The sequence below is a fragment of the Zonotrichia albicollis genome, chromosome 1, assembly GCF_047830755.1.
Source record: "Zonotrichia albicollis isolate bZonAlb1 chromosome 1, bZonAlb1.hap1, whole genome shotgun sequence".
NCBI lineage: Eukaryota > Metazoa > Chordata > Aves > Passeriformes > Passerellidae > Zonotrichia > Zonotrichia albicollis.
The window spans coordinates 80486190-80505093 of NC_133819.1; the positions used below are offsets into that span (position 1 = coordinate 80486190).

Genomic DNA, 18904 nt, shown 5'->3' on the forward strand with positions numbered 1-18904 from the left:
CCCCAGGGTCACACTATCAGATCATTTAGTTTTGGCAATCACCATGTATCAAGACTGTCCTGAAAGGCTTGATTTTCAGCATAATAACATTTTGTGGGAGTTATGAAGCAAGCCCTCAGCCACAGAAATGTGCTAGATGGAAAAGAGTTACAGTAATTTCTTGAGTCTTGGCAGACAGAATACACAGCATAAGCTCTTAAAACTCCCCGATAAATTACTTGGAAGAAAACATTAGAAGAAACAGTTCATAGACTGGAATCTCTCTCATGCTCCTGAAAGAAAAAATGTTTGAGAAAAGGTAAAGCTGTTACAGATGATGGCCTCATCGATATGATGACTACGAGTGTAATAGGAATTCAGCTAGGATTTTCATACTTAAAAATTCCCCAGAGAGTGGGATGAGATAAAACAGAGCCTCTTACCACACACAGATGACTTGTCCAGTAGAGATGCTGACTCCTACATTGCAACCTTGTACTGTACCACATGTCAAATTACTTGTACTATACCCAGACTTCATTACATAGAGAATATCGTATCTATATTTTAAAAAATAATAGACTAATAAACAGGTAAAGGTCTTGAAAAGGAAATGGATGGCTGGATATTAAATGAAAAATCAGGTCTCCTTACAAAAATCAATACTCAATCCAAAACCACAAATGACAATTAGACTCACTTTAGACGGGAGAGCAATTACTCACCTGAGCTGAGAGACAAAGTGCAGTAACAAGCTTCATGTTCTTTGCAAGCAGGTCTGAAAAGCAATGTACAATTCTGAGCTGTCACTCACAATCAGCAGCCAGGGTAAAGGCAGCAATCACCACCAGAATTACACCCTGCCTTCCCTTGTGAAGGATCCTTGGCAGAAATGAGTTTAGGCCTCCATGAAACTCCATGAGCAATGAGAAATTTTGACATTCAGGCACTTTTTGGTGGTGATCAAGTTACCTTCGGGTTGCCCCATCCCAAACGTTCCCCTTAATGTTTCATGATATATCACGACATTTTTTTCCATGTGTGAATCAGCCAGGGCTGTCCACTAGCATCTAAAAGTCCCAACAACAGCAACAAAATCCTAACACACCAATGGCTGCATTAACTACACTAACTGGGACTAGCACAGATTCCCAGATTTGAGTTTCCTGGCAAGTAATGAGTCCAGAACCCTGCCAGGCCCAGAACACTCCATCACCAAAGAAGGAAGCACTCTTTCACCATCAGTCTTTAGAGATGGCAAATTAAATGACATCATTCTGCAAATACTCAGTGGATCTTGGCATCACTGAAGGGAAAGTCTGAGAGCTTGGGGAACCATCCATCTCAAGGGATCACAGGCTCTTCAGAGACACACAGGCAGGACATGTGAAAACAGACAGGATACGTGATGTAAATTGTCCAAAAGTGATTAGACAGATTCCCAGTGGTACAAGGCAAGCTTTCAGCTGCTGCCAGCTCTTCCTCAGCCTTGGGAATAACCCTTGGGATTGCAAGCCCACACAGAGACTGAGTCCAGGGTGTGCCAAGTGAATTCCTGGTACTGACTACTGCCAGCAGAGTCTTCAGGAAACTTAATGTGAAATTTCTGCAAGTAAAACTCACTCCTGATGTGTGAGTTCACTGGAGAAATAAGCCTTCTGCTTGAGACCCAAATGAATACTTCTGTTGAATTGAGGTGCTAGTGTCACTAAAATCAATGTTTGACATTTAATGGGAAAGGGGCAGAGTTTCAGACTAATCAAGTCCAAGGCAGGTTACATTTCCCTCTCTCAGGACAAGAAAAAATGGCTCCAGGAGCTGGCAAGAAAAGTTCTGCAAAAGGAGTACTTGGAAAAAGTCAGGGGAGCTAGGCTGGCTATCTGAGTAGTAAAAAGAAAGCTGGCAGTAGTCAGCTTCTATTTGTTTAATATAAGAGATCTCTATACTCAGTTCCATCAGAACAACTGCTCCCCAAGGCAACTGCAATACCTCAGCTTTGTCTAGGAAATAAAGTGGTTCAACTATTCATGGGGGATGTGCTGAAGGGGTAATTCAAGACTTAAACAAATGGTCATGGACTCTAAATGAACCATTGAAGCTCAACTTGGCAACATGATCTCATGATTTATTATTCTACAAAGTATCAACTCAAAAGAAATCAAACACTTGGAATTTTTAGAAAAGGAATGGAGAACAGAATGCCATTTTCCAGCTGTGTAAGTTAAGATGCACCTGTATCATAAATATTGTACGAGGTTTGCCTCCTCCCATCACAGAAAATATACAACTTGGAACTAGGGAGGGTTCAGAAAAGGGCAATTAAGATGAGAAACAGCTTCCCAGAGGAGCAAACAGACTGGTACTATTCAGCTTGGTAAACAGATGACCAAATGAAAAATAAGTAGCAGACGTAAAAGCAAAGGTAGGACACAAATTTGGGGGGATGAACTGTCCATTAAAAGCTTCAGAGATATCAAAGGAAGATGCCAGTGGGTTCTTGGCACAATATACAGCTCAACTTCATAGCCTGTTGTTACACAAAGTTGTGGCTACCACTGGTTTACTGCTATTCTAAACCAACAATCATGTGTTAAGTAAATCTCAATGGACTTTTCTTCCATGAGCTACAAAGTCATGATTTTGTAGGAAGACCATTGAGTATGACAGACGAGGATACACTGGGGAGGAAATGGACAGAATGTCTTTTGGGAGCTGAAAATTCAGCCTGCAGAGATTGAAGTGTTGTTCTGGTGTTAAGATTTCATCCTTTCTAGAGCTATGTGTCCTCTCTGGATAGAAGATATTTTCCGTCAGAAAATGTGCACCTTGAGAACCAATATATTACCACAGGCATAATGATGGAAACTGAAGCTTCAGCAGCAGCAACTGATGCAATCTCAAGTACCTCATCTTCACATTTCCTTGAGCAACAAAGACAAAAAGTCCCACCAGCAGTCAAGAAAATGCATATATTAAGATTAAAATTCATTTTAAAAGGAGCATTCAGATTACTGCTCATGACAATTAGATGATGAAAGGATCTTTCCAGTAAAGAGATCAAAGAATCTCTGTATTAAACCTCAAATGTATCTCTAGCCTGTTTCATCATTTTAACCTACAACCAGTGAAGAAAACTGGAAGCTTGTGCTCTCCTCTCATACTAGGGTTGGTTGATAATGGCTTTGTCTTTTAAGGGAAGGCACAGATTGGCAAGTGGGAATTAATGATCAGCAGGCCCGGTGCTGGCTCTCCTGACGTTACTTGAGGGGAGAGCAGACTGCTCCACTCAACATCCCAAACTGCCCCTCCAGACCCATTCCCCAGAATTCTGGATAGGGCCAATGAGATGCATTCCTGTTTTGAGGACAACATAATGAGAGAAGTATATTCTCCTGCTCCTGCACTTCAGGCTCCTAGTCCCTGTGGCAGATCAGTGAAATGGGAGATGCCATTCCCGTGCTGATGCTCAGTGTTATGGTGTGGCACTGAGGACCACTGAGTGCAGCTACCTGGGAAATGTTGAGGGCACCGCCAGGCATGTGAAGCAGGGTTGGGCATCTACTTGCCAGGAGGGAGAGAGAACACAGAGATCATCATGCTCCTGCATTATAATGCACAATGAAAGAGCCTTTTGTCTTTTGCCAGCATGAGGTGGTACGAATGTGCAAAAAATACTGGAAGCAGAAATTCTACAGCTGGAAAACCTGTCTGTTGCTCTCCAATATAACCTTCATCAAGATTTAAATTTAGGAAAGGAAGAAACTCAGAAGTTGTTTGCCTGAGGGATAGAGCAGTGGTTCTGACAAAAGCACCACAATACCTGGAGCTTGTCTAAACAAATACAGAAGCTTGGTCTTTGGTTCTTCCTACCTCCCCATGCACCTGAATGCCTATAGCAGAGACATTAGTAACACCTCCACACTGACTCTATTCATTGGAAAAGGTATATAAAGTTTAACTCAATTTCTGGACTGGAGCTGACATGGTAACACTCCCTACACCAATCCCTAGCACATGGATACACTGCTGTAGCAGTAAAGGTTGCTTGAACAAATACTACACCAAATACCAACTACTCTGAGATTTCACTACCCAGAGCTGGCAGTTCAGTATATTCCTGTCTTCATTTCTCTTAATATCTTTGGGAGCTTAACCTCAAGTCAGATGTCCTTGGTAACCTTAATTTCTTACTCACCAGCCCCCTTTGAAATGGGGTGTAGGCACTGACATCCTTTGTGGTGGGGTTTTAAAGCTTCCTGGCACTGTCATGCAGTGTGTTACATGCAAAGAACATCCCATTACGTTTTCAGGCATCTTCTACTACCAGTCAGGTTCGCATGGTTACTGAAATATTTTCAAGAAGCGAGATGCTTTTGCTTTGTCATTCTGGAAGATCTCTGTTGCACCCCGGCCTGACCATTGGATTTGGAGTAAGAAGAAATCAATTATTTTTTCTTCTATTCATCAACACATAAATAGTCCCATCTGAGAAGGACAACAGGAGCATAGGCAGGTATGTGATAGGGCTCTGCCCATTAGGAAGACAATGTAGGTTGCTTCCCTGATCATGGAAGTATCTAGTCAGGCTTTATGCTTAGCAGCTCCACAATGGCCTTTAAGTTAATCAGAGTTCATTACCTGCAAGAAGAATGGGGCTCCCAAACTCAACTTTACAAGTACTATCTCATGCACTGACTTTAAAGTCTGGCAACCTCTTCTCCTCCTAAACTATCAGTAAGAAGTGATTGGGGTACGTTATCAAGAAAAAACACTGAAGAGTCTTCTCTTCAATCTCCCTGGCTATTTCCCCCCCTTTCAGCTGTGACATTGACTGCCATTCCCAATGCGCTACAATATTCCCTCATCAGGGCCTCACTCACACCAGCTGCTCTGCCCCATGTTTTTGGTCTCCACCATCAGCCTGCAGTGCTGCTTTGTGGTGTGCAGGACAGTCAGCAACAACTGCGCCCAAACAAATCCACACGGCATTGGCAGCTTCAAATGCACAATCTGGCAAAACAGAAGGACCTTGTATTATCTCTTCAAAGCATTTCAAGTGATTAACAAGTAGAAGATCTGAAGCTCAAGATAATCGTTCAAGCTTTGTGCAGCTGGAAGCTCTTGCACCAAACTGCAGGTTTTTGTGCAAAACTCCACTCTGCTGAAATGTGTTGGCTGTCCCAAGTAAAGGGCTGGTGGAGAAGTCCAGAAAGAGCACACTCCTGTTTGCATGTGAGCCAAAGAATCCATCTCTGCTACTTAAACACCCACAAGTGCATTATGTGTCTGTAAAGCACTTGGGTAACCTACCCGTAACTTAGTACATCTTCAGGCAAGAACCATTCCACAAAGCCATCTACTTCCCTGTGATGGAAAAAGCTTCCAGTGGCTCATCCTTGTGAACAGGCCCTTCCTGAATATCCTGTCTTTCCATACATAAAACATCTCTCTCAGTTGTCTCTCCCAGTAAGTAATAAAGGGACTGTTTTATCACCTGACAGGGAATAATGGAAAAGAGCAGAATTATTAAAAAAATAATTCTGTATACAATGCAGCCACAAACATAAACACTCTGTATTCTTCCCTGACCTTTCACTTAATTTTGAATTATAAACAGTTACTGATAGCAGAAAAGGGAAGAAGATAAATATACACAATAAAAAAGTTTTCTGCTTTATGAGTATAGTTGCAAATCCCAAATCTTAATGCTTGAAAGTAACTTTTCTTCATAATGAATCTGAAATGCCTAAAAGTTGTGGGAAATCTGTTCTTCTGAAATACAATCCTGTGGTCTCTAACTGGGAACATCTGGTAGAACACTCTACTGGTCAAAATTTACTAGCTAATAAAGACCAGAATACATTTCCACAGTTAGGGAGTTACGCATGTTTTATATAAAAGCATTCATGAAACTACAAAGCAGTCAACACTTAAAGCAAAGGCAAATATTATTTTGTAAGGCATGAAGGAAAGATACATCATTGCAATTTAAAATGGTTTTTATGGCAATAAAATAACATACTTTTTTAAAATACAGAGCCAAATTAAAATATAGCCAAACCTAAACTGTCAAACTTCTTAAAGCAAGAGATCAGACAATTATGTCAAATATGTTTAATTTTTTTCAAAATAACTGATGGCAAAATAAAATATTTACATCATGTCATACTGTGTAAACATGTAACATCACTGTACAAAGAAATATACATGCAAAATAAAGCAAAAAATTTAACTAAAACAATAAAGGAAAATAATACACAAACAATGATATGAGGTTGGTACGAATACACATCCAGTTTCGAAGTCAGTTGTTTTCTTTTAAAAAGTTTCTGTACAACTTTACAAAAAAACCCAGAGAACCAAAAAAAAAAAAGGAAAAAAAAAAGAAAAAAAAAAAAAGAATAAATAGGATACAGTGGAAGCCACAAAGCTCAAAACCTCAAAACTAACCCAAGCTAGGTTATGGCTTAACACCCATATATCTAACTCTTGTGGGATGTCAGCTTGGTTTCCTTAAACATGGCATTTCACACAAACATAGATGACAACACACCCACATGAACTCAGCAATGCACAGAAAACCATCTCTGTCTTTTTAAATATCTCACACTAATATTACTTCAACCTTAAAAACAGTTACTAAGACAATTACATTACATGTCCAATTCTCCTCATCTGACTGCTACTTGCCGAATGTATTCTTCACCAAAGACCACAAGATTAACTTGTTCATTTCACAGAAAGAAGTAAAAAAACAGATTTGAAAATTCTAAAAAGTAGTGAAGTGTTGAGACTGATTCAGGGAAAGTCAAACTTTGGCATTTTAAATATAATAATAATAATAATTTTAAAAAGTGTCACTCTACTTCTTAACCAGTTTGACATTTGGGATACTAATTTCTCTCTCTCTCAATTTTTTTTTCTTTTTAACAATCCTTAAAACTGACTAGTCTTGACTAAATTCCATGCTAATCCTCATCTTAAACTAATAATGACAGTGTGGTACAACACACCCGCCCATGCCCACCCAGAACCCCCAATCACACAAACAAAACCATAAAGCTCGCCGTACTAAGTATGTGCTTTTTCTATATATTTATTACAGTTACAACAGAGGTCCTCATAAATAGTTGCATAAAATGTTAAAGCCACAACATTGCACATGATATGAAAGAAAACAAAATCCCAAATGAGTGCATTTACAGTATTTCATCCTGCTGTATACTGCTTGACAATTGGGTCAGCAAGCTGGGCACCAACCCAAAGTTCTTTTCTGGGGGGACAGTGACCACTGCCCCAAACTGAAGACCCGCACAGTGGTATACCACCATTTAGGAAGGAGGGGGGAAAAAAGGATGAGAGGAGAGGGAAAAAAATTACAGACCAAAGGCAGGTAACAGTCTATATACAAGTAAGGCCTACATTTTATCAGAGCAAAACGATTCATTCTATTTGTATGCAAAATCTTTTGAGGTTGGATGCACTTAAAAGCAGAGTCTGATCTCAGTGCACTGCTACGTGAGATACATACAGGCGAGGCAACTGGAAAGCTCTAGGACCAAGTGAAAACCAGATGTTACAAATGGAGGCCGTACCAATGGGCAGCCATTTTGGTGAGTCTTCTCCAGGCATGATCTGATTTTTGTTTAACACCAGTGCTTTAAACATAGGCATTTCTTCCTTGAATAAATCTTGAAAACGGTAGCTAAGTTCACTTGCAAAATTCAACTCTTGTTTATTAAAAAAACTAATTTTTTTTTTTTTTGCAGAAACCTGAATAAAATACTGTTGCTGTATCGCTTGTGACTGCTTTTTGCAGAGTACAGTGCTATTGTCCTCCACCCCCGTGAAGTCTGCATCTCCAGTCCCCCGCGCCGCCCCGCGCGGGTCCCTGTGGAATGCATTTGCACACGAACATTCACTAGCAGCTGGTTGGCTTGGGGTTTGCTTTCCTCAAAATTCAAGTCAACAGCTGATTGGCAGGAGGAGTCTATCTCCAGTCTGATTGATTGGCAGGAGGAGTCCATCTCCAGTCTGATTGATTGGCAGGTGAAAGAGAATGAGAGAGAACTTCAAGCAAGGTCAAACTCTTGGCAAGAGCCTGCTCTGTAAGAAGTTTTTAATGCTACGGATGGGTCGAACATCATTCTGGTGTTTTCGCCGCTCAATGAACGAAGTCAGTCTGGATATATCAATGCTCTCAGCACTTTTGCCATTCCCCAGCTGCAGCCATTGCTCCTGGAGGGCCAGTGCAGCCGAGGGACGCTTAGCTGGGTCATCCTGAAGTAGGAAGCATACAAAATCTTTGGCCTTCTGGCTAACTCCTTTGAAGTAGTCATCTGGGAAACTAAAGTCTAAGCGGCAAATATTCAGGCAAGTTTCCTCTACGCTTTCATCCAGGAAAGGAGAGACGCCACTAAGAAGGACATAAGTGAGCACTCCAATGCTCCAAACATCTGAAGTGAGTGAAACAGGATTTCCAAGAATAATTTCAGGAGCTGCAAACTCTGGGTTTCCAAGTAACTGGTGGATATAATACGTGGTATTGAGCTGGACTGCATCTCCAAAGTCAGCCAGTTTTATTGTTGGCTTAGTGGAACTCTGGTCCACCAAAATATTTTCAGGCTAGAAAACATAAAAGCAAAAGTTAAAATATCTTTTTTCAAGTCAGTCAAACACACATTTAATGCTCCAACTTAACTGCTTCCCAGCAGGTGTGGTCAGCCCTAGAACATAGATGGCTGCACTCTGGAAGGATCACTGCAGAAGGCCAGCTCTGCAAAGCCCTGAGGCAGTCTTAACAAGGCTTCCTTCCCCTGACCAACCAGCGGGTGGGTTCTTGCCTATTGCAACATGCAATGCGTCTGCTTTAGCTGCTGTAGCTGCTGGCACTACATTTTTTGCAGGAAATATAGCTCTGCCAGTTAATACTTCAGTTATTCATGACAGCAGCTTTGCAAAGCTTCACAGGAACTGTGTTTCAAAACTTAAGCTTGAGGAACAACAATTATGAATAGAGGGTGAATAAAGCAACTGTTCCATTTGTTTTACATCGGAGACAACAAAACCCTTGCATTTAAAGACTGGAAGACTGTAAATATTTGCATGATGCTTTCAACAGAATCCAGCTTTATTTGGAAACTCTTTCATGTAATGCGACAACCCTGTTAAGGGACTATGGCAGCAGAGATCCTGTTGGATGCATATGACTTCAAGAGAACTGCCCCATTACTGGTGAGCTGAAAGTGGACTTGTTTCTACAGTTTTATTTCTAAAGCTACTGCTGCTGTAATCTCTGCAAAGTAAGAGCAACTTACCTACAACTAGTTTTTAATTAGTTCATCTGTATGTGAGACCAGAAAAAGTACTGGTGAACTCTCTATAGCACACTAGAAAAAATTTAATGGTATGAAGACCCAAACTGGTTCTGCTTGGAAACAGAAGTACATGGAGGGAAGAGACTCAGGCTTTTTGCTTTTTCTCACCATGACCTCATCTGGCTAAACAGACCCTGCCTACAAAGATGACTTGTCAATGCTAAAATTATTATTCATATACAGGTGAAAAAAAAGTGTAAGGAGTAAGTTTTTAATTAATATTTATGTTGAGACCCTCTCACATAGTTTTTTTAACTACAATGCATTAAACCCTTGTGGCTCAAGTAACACACAAAGGGAAGAACAAAGGCCCAAAGAAGCATCATTCATTTAGGTATTACAGCCCTCAAAGTGCAAAGATGAGAAACATTTTTGCAGCAAAAGAAGAAAACAAATCTCTTTCACAATAAACTTGATGCTTCTTGAGAAAGAAATGGATTTCTGGTGTAAGTTTATCAGAAATTAAATAAATACATGAATAAATAAATAACCAAGCAAAATTTCCTGTTAGCAATTGTTTCCAGCACAAAGGGCCACAATGGGCAAGCGAGCTATAAGGAGAAAGATTAGGGAATTGAGAGTTTCTGCTTTGCTGCCTGAGTAACCTAAAGCATTTAGGAATGGAGCCCCAAGCCATTGGGAGTCCTTTATGACTCTCAAAACATTTCACAGTTCTCTCTTCCCAGATGCAAGTTTTCTAGAAGAGGGAGATTTTTATGCTCAGAATGACGCACGCTGCCCAGAATCCCATTAGCACCTCACCTTTAGGTCCAAATGTGCTATTCTGCAGTTATGAAGATACTGCACAGCTTCCAGAATCTCTCCCAGGTAGAGTCTGATCTTCCCTTCTGTGAGGTTTCCCCATCGCACGACATAGTCCAGAAGGCGACCCTGGTCAGCCCTGTTGGAATTACAAGGGTTGTGTTTTGGATTAATCCATGCTTCAGAACTGAAAAAAACCTCAAGAGGCTACAGACTACAGCAGTAACTGTAGCCTGCAGAGCTTACAACACAAAGGACTGGGATATGAAGAGGAGATATCATATCTAGCTACCAGATCACAACATTCCTAATTCACTTTTGTGGCCATTTGATACAAAAATACTGTTGAACCTTCAGACTAAGATAATCATCCACATGTATATTTACTATCTCTATTTGCTCCCTTCTGAGTATTAAACTCAACATTTTAGTAACAGCATTAGACAACTGCAGTATTTACTTAGGTACTTTCAAACTGCTACAAAATTTTAGAGCACCTTATTCATTAACCACCATAAATGCCCCAGAAAGTCAGCTGTAAAGTTGCATTTGACAGATAATTTAGAGTGCACACACATTTCTAACACTAGTATGTAGTTGGTGGAGGTCTCAAAGGTATCGAGAAGGCCAATGAGCTGGGGATGCTGGAGATTCTGCATGACTCCAAGTTCATGGGTAACCTGGTCTCGCTTCATCAACTTCTTATTCACAAACTTAGTGGCTACTGCTCGCTTGGTTCCCTTCTGGTCACACTTCTTAACGACAGAAAATCTGCCCCTGGAACACAACAATGAAAGGAAAGATTTAACCAAGAGATGCAATAAGGACATTTACTTGAAATATATACTCCAAGAGATCTAATTTTAACCTCTAATAAGTTACCCTTACAGAGAAGGTTCTGGGCATGAGAATTTTCAGTGCATGCATCTAATACAAATTGTGACTGTAGAAACTTGACAGATATCTGTCATATCACACTTGCAGACAACCTGTCAGAGTAATAACCAGCTTTCAAAGGTCATTATAAAGTTGGCAAACTGTATACTCTACATGAGTTATTTTGCCCCTTTTCAGACTCCTGTCTTTAGTTTTTATTCCCTAAATATGGAGGTTGAGGAGAACTTCACTACAGAAGCAGTGTCAGTCACTATAAGGGATGCTTAAAAAAAATAAATCTCTTCATCTACAATACCACTTCAGCCTATTTGCATTCTGTTTCTGTAGTGCCATCTAGTGCTGGTAAAAGTCTTGCTTCCTCACTTCTACTAAACCCAACAAAATTCTGGCCTTTTAGGCTCGTACATTAAGTATTTATCAAGGAGAATTTAATTTTTGAAAGAGAAGTCAATGTTTTGACACAGACAGCTTTGAAGATCAGCATACAGAACACACCTGCCAAGCTCAGCCACTTCACTATAGTGGGAATCAAAGTTGTCTTTCCAGATTACCATGATCCCATCACTTCCAGGACCTAAACAAACAAACAAAAAAGAGAAGGACAGGATGTCCAAGATTTAATACACTCAGATCCCTTGGCTATGAGGGGAATCACCCCATTTTATTAATCCCCATATGACACACAGGGTGGCAGCAGGACAAACAGGATTATACACCAGGGCAGCCCAGCCAATGCAGTAGAACCAATCTATAGTGGAAACAATTCAGGTTACAGTGGGAACTGTCTGTACAGGAATGAGTAACCTTAGCAAGCTGAGGGAAACAGTGAAAAGACATCTTACATTATACCTCATAATCCATAATACACCTCTCACTGTAAAAACAAGTGGCCAGGCTGTGTAGCAGCTACCTTAGAGAACAATTCTTATTTTTCAGGAAATGCTAGTATAAAGACCAAAATTTCCCTTCCATCTTCTTTCATATATTGCAACACACTGATCAAAGGGCTTAGCTGCTGTCTGTCTTGGGTCAGTGAGCAAGAAGTGCCCGAAATAATCATCACCTCAATATGTTGTCAGTAAGGCACTTACTGTGGCTACCCACAGGCAGTGCTCAAAGTGGCACCACTGAACAGAAGCACCCAAAAATTTCAGATAAGATTTGGAGGGTTTAAAATTCCAAGAAAGCAGCAAAGGTCTTTGAAAAAAGGGGAAGAAGGACTGTATTTTGAAGAGGTTTGGGACAAATCCCTGTATCAGCTGAGAAACTTCATGTCTTGGGGTTTTTTATGTAAGTCAGTTTGAGACAGAGCCATTCTGCTAAAATTATTAACTAATTCTCACCAGTGGAAAAATATATGGGCCTCACAATGGACTAAAGGACTCAGATGGCATCAATTGTTATGAGCTATCTTGTAAGAAAATTTTTGATCCTGCTGTCTGTATTTTCCCTGTTTCTAAAATGGAGAATTATGAATGCTTAGGACAAGAATAAGTGAATGTATGAACACCCTCCAAAATTTATCCCTATGTCATCAAACACATCAAGTAAAAATCTTTTTTGCCCTTCGCTGTCTGCCCCCAAAACACAGGCATTTTTTAATCTTTGCATGTTTCCTTTTTATTCCTCACAAACATTCAGGTCACCTTGCTTCAGGTACTGAAATAGTTCAACTGTGCATCAGTGATGCAAAGACAAGAACTAGTTGTATGTTCTAAAAATTGTTTACACTTCAAACAGAGGAGAAAAATAAATTACAAAGTAATGCTACTCTTTTCTTATCTGTACACTTAAGAAATTATGTTAGCATCGTAGCATTCACTGAGACTAAACTAAGAATGCTGATGATAAATATGATTTTGAATTTATCAAGTGTGTTTGAACTAGTACTGGCAAAGTGAATGCATGTTGACAGTACTGTGGAATGTGTACATGAACCTCTAGTCTGTTACAGCCTAAAACTGCAGCTATTCCCGCTGAAAGAGGCGCTACATGACAGGTAAAAAGGCTCGTTATCAATGCTCCTTTAACAAAGGCGTGCCCAGGAGATGAGCTTTTCTTGTTACTGTTCTATGGGTACCAGGCACTTTGACTGTACCTAGGCTTTAGAAGAAGGCAGAGCCAGGCCTACCTAAAACTCGTAGACTGGCGGAGGAAGAAACCGAACCCATGTCGTTTGCAGCTATGCACGTGTAGATACCATCGTCTTCCGCAGTGACGCCTACGATTTTCAGCGACGCCTCTCCCAGGTCACTGCAAACACAATGGCAGCTGTTAACCTTGCAGTAACTGCACAGACCTTAAGCTGTGAAAATCAGACAAAGTTAGGCTGATATTCTTTATACTTCTTATTCTCCAGCTCTTATCCCTCCCTGGATGAACATAGTAAAGCCCATATCAGAAGCGTCCACCAGAACTTGAGCACTTTGTGGTTATCCAGTATCTTGGGAAGTCCTACAGATCACTAGAAAAACATCCCGACTGACACTCTGTCTCACCATGTCTCAGGCTCTACTGTTGGAAAAATCAAGTGATTCCCCTGTTTCTTCCTGCTTCTTTTACCTACTTCAAGTTTTCAGAAACCATATTGAGACAAATATCCATCCTTGTACTTTCTGAAAGCTTCGTTTCCATCCGTGACTCCCAGGAGGTGTCAGCTGATCTGTCATTTGTGCTTTCAGAGCATTCAGCCCTTGTAAGAGCCGGCTTGCTCTTCAACCTAAAAGGCACACTTCACCACAACTCTGGAGATCTCAGAATCTGGGAGAATAAGGATGGAAGGAAACTAGAAAGGACTTAAGTTTACGCTCTGCTCCAGGGCAGCGACAGCATTAAGCTAGGTAATACCAGAGCAGAAAGACTCTGCAGGCTCTTCCTTAATCTTTCTCACTGGTCAACCACCCCTTTTTTGTTTGATGCTTTGTCTGTAAAAGTCTGCTTAAATTTTCCTCTGCAGTAAATTGACTATCTGCCATGGACATGAACAACAGATAGTTTAATTTGCAAGTCTCTTAAAAATGCGAATACTTGGCAAGTCCTCCCTACACTTTGCACCTCTAGCTCAAACCAATACTAACACTGTGTTGTTTTCTCACAATAATGCATAATTTTCAAGATCTTTTATCAGACTTTCCTTTGAGTTCACCTCAGCTGCTACAAGTAATTTTACTGACTGATCCAAAACCTATTTGCAATGGTCTTCACCACACAATTTCAGGGGGAAAAAAAGGGTAAATTTTAGGAACACAGGAAGATGACACCCTTCCCCAACTCAAAGAACATTTCAGGATTATTTCTAGAAATCTGTCAGTCACAGCCAAGATTATTCACTGGATATAATTCTGTAATGAGCAACAGCGAATTAAATCTAGCAAATTTAACTCTTACACATCTCAAAACAGCTCTGGTAGTAGTAGTAAAGCTGCCACATTGCCTTTGTCTTCCCATTAAAAACAAACAAAAAACGCAATGAAAAGAAAAAGCAGGAGCAGCAGGAAGTAAAGAACAGTATAACATCAACTTCTCCCAAAAGAGCCCTTCATTCTGAATTAAGAGTATAATTCATAATTATGCCATTCCTTCACACTGAAGTTACTCATTAAACTACATTTTTCTGTATGTAAAAGATACTTTTTCGGAAAAAAAAAAATCTTTTTTAATCTGCAGCTTCCTATTCCAAAATAACAAGTTCTCCTGAAAAATTTATCCTGGTGTTTGATTTACCAGCTATTCTGTTATGTTCTAACATAGCAAAGCTAAAACCAGAGAAAAGTGTTAATATCCATGCTTCAGCAATGAAGAGTGATGTTGTCACGTCAATAGGAAGCATAGGCTTCTTTGCAAAACACAGTAGTGTGATCTGAAAGTCACTAATGGAAATAAGGGCCTGGCAGGGTCTGTCACAGTACTGGCATGACACAACACATGGGTCTGTTTCAATGACCAGGTCAGTGTGACAGACCACAATGGTTTCTGCAATAGCAAATGAAAAAGAGCAGATTAATTTTATTTTGTTTTTAAAAATCAACTGATTATAACACTTTATTACCCTGGCCATATGCAGAAGTTACACAACATTTCTGGAAAATCTCAGTGATGATATATTTCTGCCTAAGAGCAATGCTATCCTCATGCCTCAAAGCCAAACGCTGTCCCACACCAGAGGTGCAAATTAAAAATGTCACAGTTTGAGCAGTTCCTGTTGACCATGGCACAAATTACCTGTAGGAAATGCTGTGATGGCCGTCATTGCTCAGTGTATTATGATCAGGACCTTTCCAAGTAACTGAAGCCTTGGGGCGACCACAGACTTTACACCTAAGCACGATGGTCTCTCCTGTCTCACATGTTACCTCACTCAATGGAACTATAAACTCTGGGGGAACTGGAAAAAGAGAATTAATGGCATTAGGTAAGCTGAAGCAAATACATTTAATTTCTATTCCTTGCACTGTTTTCTATTAGATGAGGCAGTACTTTAGATTCCCAAGGTGTACATATCCCCTGCCCTTGGAGCACATCCATGGTTAGGCCCTTTGCTGGGGCTCTACAGAGCCAGTTAATTTTTCTCTACATGAACTTGGACACAACACTACTGCTATGCCACAGATAACTCTGAAGCTTACCATGGTGAACCAAACAGCCAGTTTATGGTAAGTGAGGAAAGTCATCTACACTGAAAAGTGTTTAAGGATGTGCTCAGCTAGGCTATCTTTATATCCAGCCAAGTTTGCAAAAAACATACACTGAAGCACTTTAGTGCTTTCCCTTTTCCACAGGTGAAACTCAAAGACTTTTTTTCTGTCTATTAAACTAAAACCCCAGTTTGGCTCTGACCCCAGTGGGCCACAATCTCTGTCCTGATCTGCCTCTGCACTGAAGAGGTCCTGAATGTTCCCTAGGATGCAAGATTGAAAATAGAGCAGAGCTCCAACTCCTGGCCTTGTTACTTTGCAAATTCAGCAAGGTCCCACTTCCATATGGAACATATCATATGGTCTTTGAGTTCTATGTCGTTTTGAACTTGTGAACAAAAAAGTGTTTCTTGCATCTTAAAAAACAAATATAATGTATTTCATTTTATCTTACCTAAAAAGAGCCCACATATATTTTTGTAGAAAGTACTCAGTTCCTGACATAATTCATATCAAGCAAATAATGTTTTAATAAAATTTATTGACTGAAACTTTTAAAAATTAAAGCAACTTACCATCATAAATGTAATTGGGGTTGAGAAGCTGGAAAGGAGAAATTAAAGAATTAGTGTCCTGATAATCTTATAATAACTTAAAGAATGGTAGAAAACCAAGCACAGAGATGGACCAAAGGTAGCTGTACCTACAATATCCAAGAAACATTTGAATACTACCATTTCTGCACAACTTTATTCTTTTTGGGGTATCTTTTTTTTTGTATGATGTTTTCAGGTTTGAAGGTTTTAACTTCCTGTTTTCAGATTTGGCAGAAACTGTCCACTGAAGCCACTGATGCCTTTGATTCCTTCCTGTGAAGTTCTGACAGAAGCTACTTTTAAAGAAATCCCAACCCAACTTCTTTTGGAAGCGACACCTTTGAAGACTTACTTTTACAGAAACCTTGTTGGCAAGTCCTTCTCGGGATTTGCGATAACCATTTTCTAGCTTGCCTTCCCTTTTGCCGTCTTTATCTTTTTTCTCAGATTTCTTCCTTAATCGGAGTGCTGTGTGCCAAGACGTTGACTTCCTGAACACAGAATATGAAACTCTAATCAATTCTTTTCAACTCCCTGTTATGCCCTATACTATCTAGTTTCACATGGCATTGGGAAAGTATGTCAAAATGTTATTTCTATGAATTAAAGTATAGTAAAATGAAATACATTAAGTATTCCATAAGGGATGCCACCCTTGGCTAAAACTGTGAACAAGCTAGTAATGTAGTCTGAAGTTCAGTATTCCTTGAAATCATTGCTCAAATGGTAAACTTTCTATAGGAAAATGCAAACTGTCAATCTAATTGAACAACTAACAGGATGAAGCCCATACCAAATGCAGCCTTACAAAAACTTTACACAAAATTCAAACTGAACTTTGATACAATTTATTTCATTGCAGAGATGAAAGAGTTGTTCCTAGCATACAGTAATTTTCAATAGGCTTGTGGCTTAAAGCAGATATCTAGGAACTCTGAAATCTTATTTTATTTGAACAAACATTCCCTGTTTTCCTAGACAAAAGTGTCTAGACTGGCAATTCATTCTATTAAATAAACAAGTTAAAATAAATGGTTTTTGCTCTTAGATAAGGCATTCTTTTCCCAGAAGACTAGGCTATTGCAACTCTTTATTAAAGAATATGTGCTTCTGGGATCTTTTTCACTAGCTTTATTTTGATGGTTGCTAAGAGACCTCTCCAGTACTTGTTCTGCTTGTTGTTCATTTATTTCTCCACGATCACATCAACTTTTGGCCTTAAACGTTCAAAGTTTTCTCTAAATTGGAAGTTTTATTCCTTCCTCCCCTTCTACGCACAGCCAGGCACTCACTTGATGGTTCCATCAGGGTTGTCAATGATGATTGCACTGGTATGCCCCAAGACATAGCCGGGAATCCAGCCCTCGGCTGCGGGGCACTGATCAGTGGCGGCTCTGAACACCAAAAACATGTTCTGTTGGTTGCTGGCTAGAATCTGCACGACCTCTCCTTGGTAGACATTTATCTCATCCTCCTTCACTGCCGTGTAATCGTGTGTCACCAGCATGGTGGAGATATTGCTACTGCTGCTACTTTCACTCTGCAAGCGTCAATCAGAAGCAGAGAGAGCAGGAGGGAAAAAAAGGAGAATCGAGTTTAAAATTCATGAAGAAGACAGGCTGTTCTTGGCCTGCTACATTACCTACCCAATCCACTTGGTTTTCACTGTGTCAAAGAAAAGAGCAATGTTTTCTCTTTTACAGTAGCCTGTGTCTGTTTATCTTGTGCATTAGTCTGATATTTGAACATCTTTATGTAGTGCTGCTGCACAAATTTATTCCCAATACAGTTACTCAATATAATTTCTGTTAACTAGGAGTCAGTTTATTCATAAATCGCAACTTGTCTTCCTTTCAAGCTCAGACACTGAACCTTGCATCTTCATCAGGCATCAAAACTACAGTACAAGCACGTGAGACAGTTTTTCACGGTCTTCTAAGTTCAGTTTCCAAATCATAGTCATTAGCTCATAATCACTGGAAACTCCAACAATGAAAAATACATGTAGTCTTCCTAGCACTACCTGTCAGATCTCAGACTCTGCCCTTGTGCACACAAAACATGACAAGCTACAAAAGAACAAAACAGGGTTTTGACAGCACCTCTCAAAACTACAAGATTTATCTCTGGTTGCATCTGTATGATCAGGTTTATTCTTTTAAATGCAGAGGATGAAGTAAATTAGTGAAACAAGAAATTACTAATTTGACGGTCAAAATAGACCCACTAAACTGTAAGAATCGCTTCTAATTGATTAGTGACTAAGATAGCTGAGTGTTGTTACCTGTTTATCATACACTTTAAACTACTGTCCATGATTTTGTTCATTTCCCCAGCAAGCATTTGTGGAAAGCTAATTATGGCTGAGAAAGTGTACATTCAAAATCATATTACCTGAAGAACAAAAAGCCTACTCCTGACAATAAACCTACTGGAAATTATTATTTTTTTTATGTAAGACTTACATTGTCCATTTGCATCTATTCCTTATACAAGCTTTAATAAATAGAAATGTGAAAACTATTATCAGATTACACAACCTACTCCCTCAGTAATTATTTCTTTCTTGAAACAAGTTAAAATCAAGGTGAATGGCCTATTAATGATGTGGCATGAAATGTGTGTGTGTGTGTCTTTTGTCTCTCTTCTTACTTCAGAC

The 18904-nt window shown here is 39.7% G+C and overlaps 1 protein-coding gene across 3 annotated transcripts in view; it reads right to left on the bottom strand.

Moving 5' to 3' along the window:
- Positions 1-7698: 7698 nt before the first annotated feature.
- TRIO (trio Rho guanine nucleotide exchange factor) overlaps positions 7699-18904 on the bottom strand; it is a 247613-nt gene continuing 236407 nt past the window's right edge. Inside the window, exons 49-57 of one of the 3 annotated variants that reach the window (XM_074545600.1) lie at positions 17538-17785; positions 16598-16736; positions 16225-16252; positions 15237-15399; positions 13147-13268; positions 11511-11589; positions 10695-10895; positions 10119-10257; positions 7699-8604 (exon numbers count right to left, since the gene is read on the bottom strand). In XM_074545600.1, coding sequence (XP_074401701.1) covers positions 8062-8604; positions 10119-10257; positions 10695-10895; positions 11511-11589; positions 13147-13268; positions 15237-15399; positions 16225-16252; positions 16598-16736; positions 17538-17785 — 1662 coding nt within the window. In that variant the 3' untranslated portion in view covers positions 7699-8061. Of the gene's footprint in view, positions 8605-10118; positions 10258-10694; positions 10896-11510; positions 11590-13146; positions 13269-15236; positions 15400-16224; positions 16253-16597; positions 16737-17537; positions 17786-18904 lie in introns of those variants that run through there. The other 2 variants (XM_074545608.1, XM_074545618.1) reach the window with 2 other exon arrangements.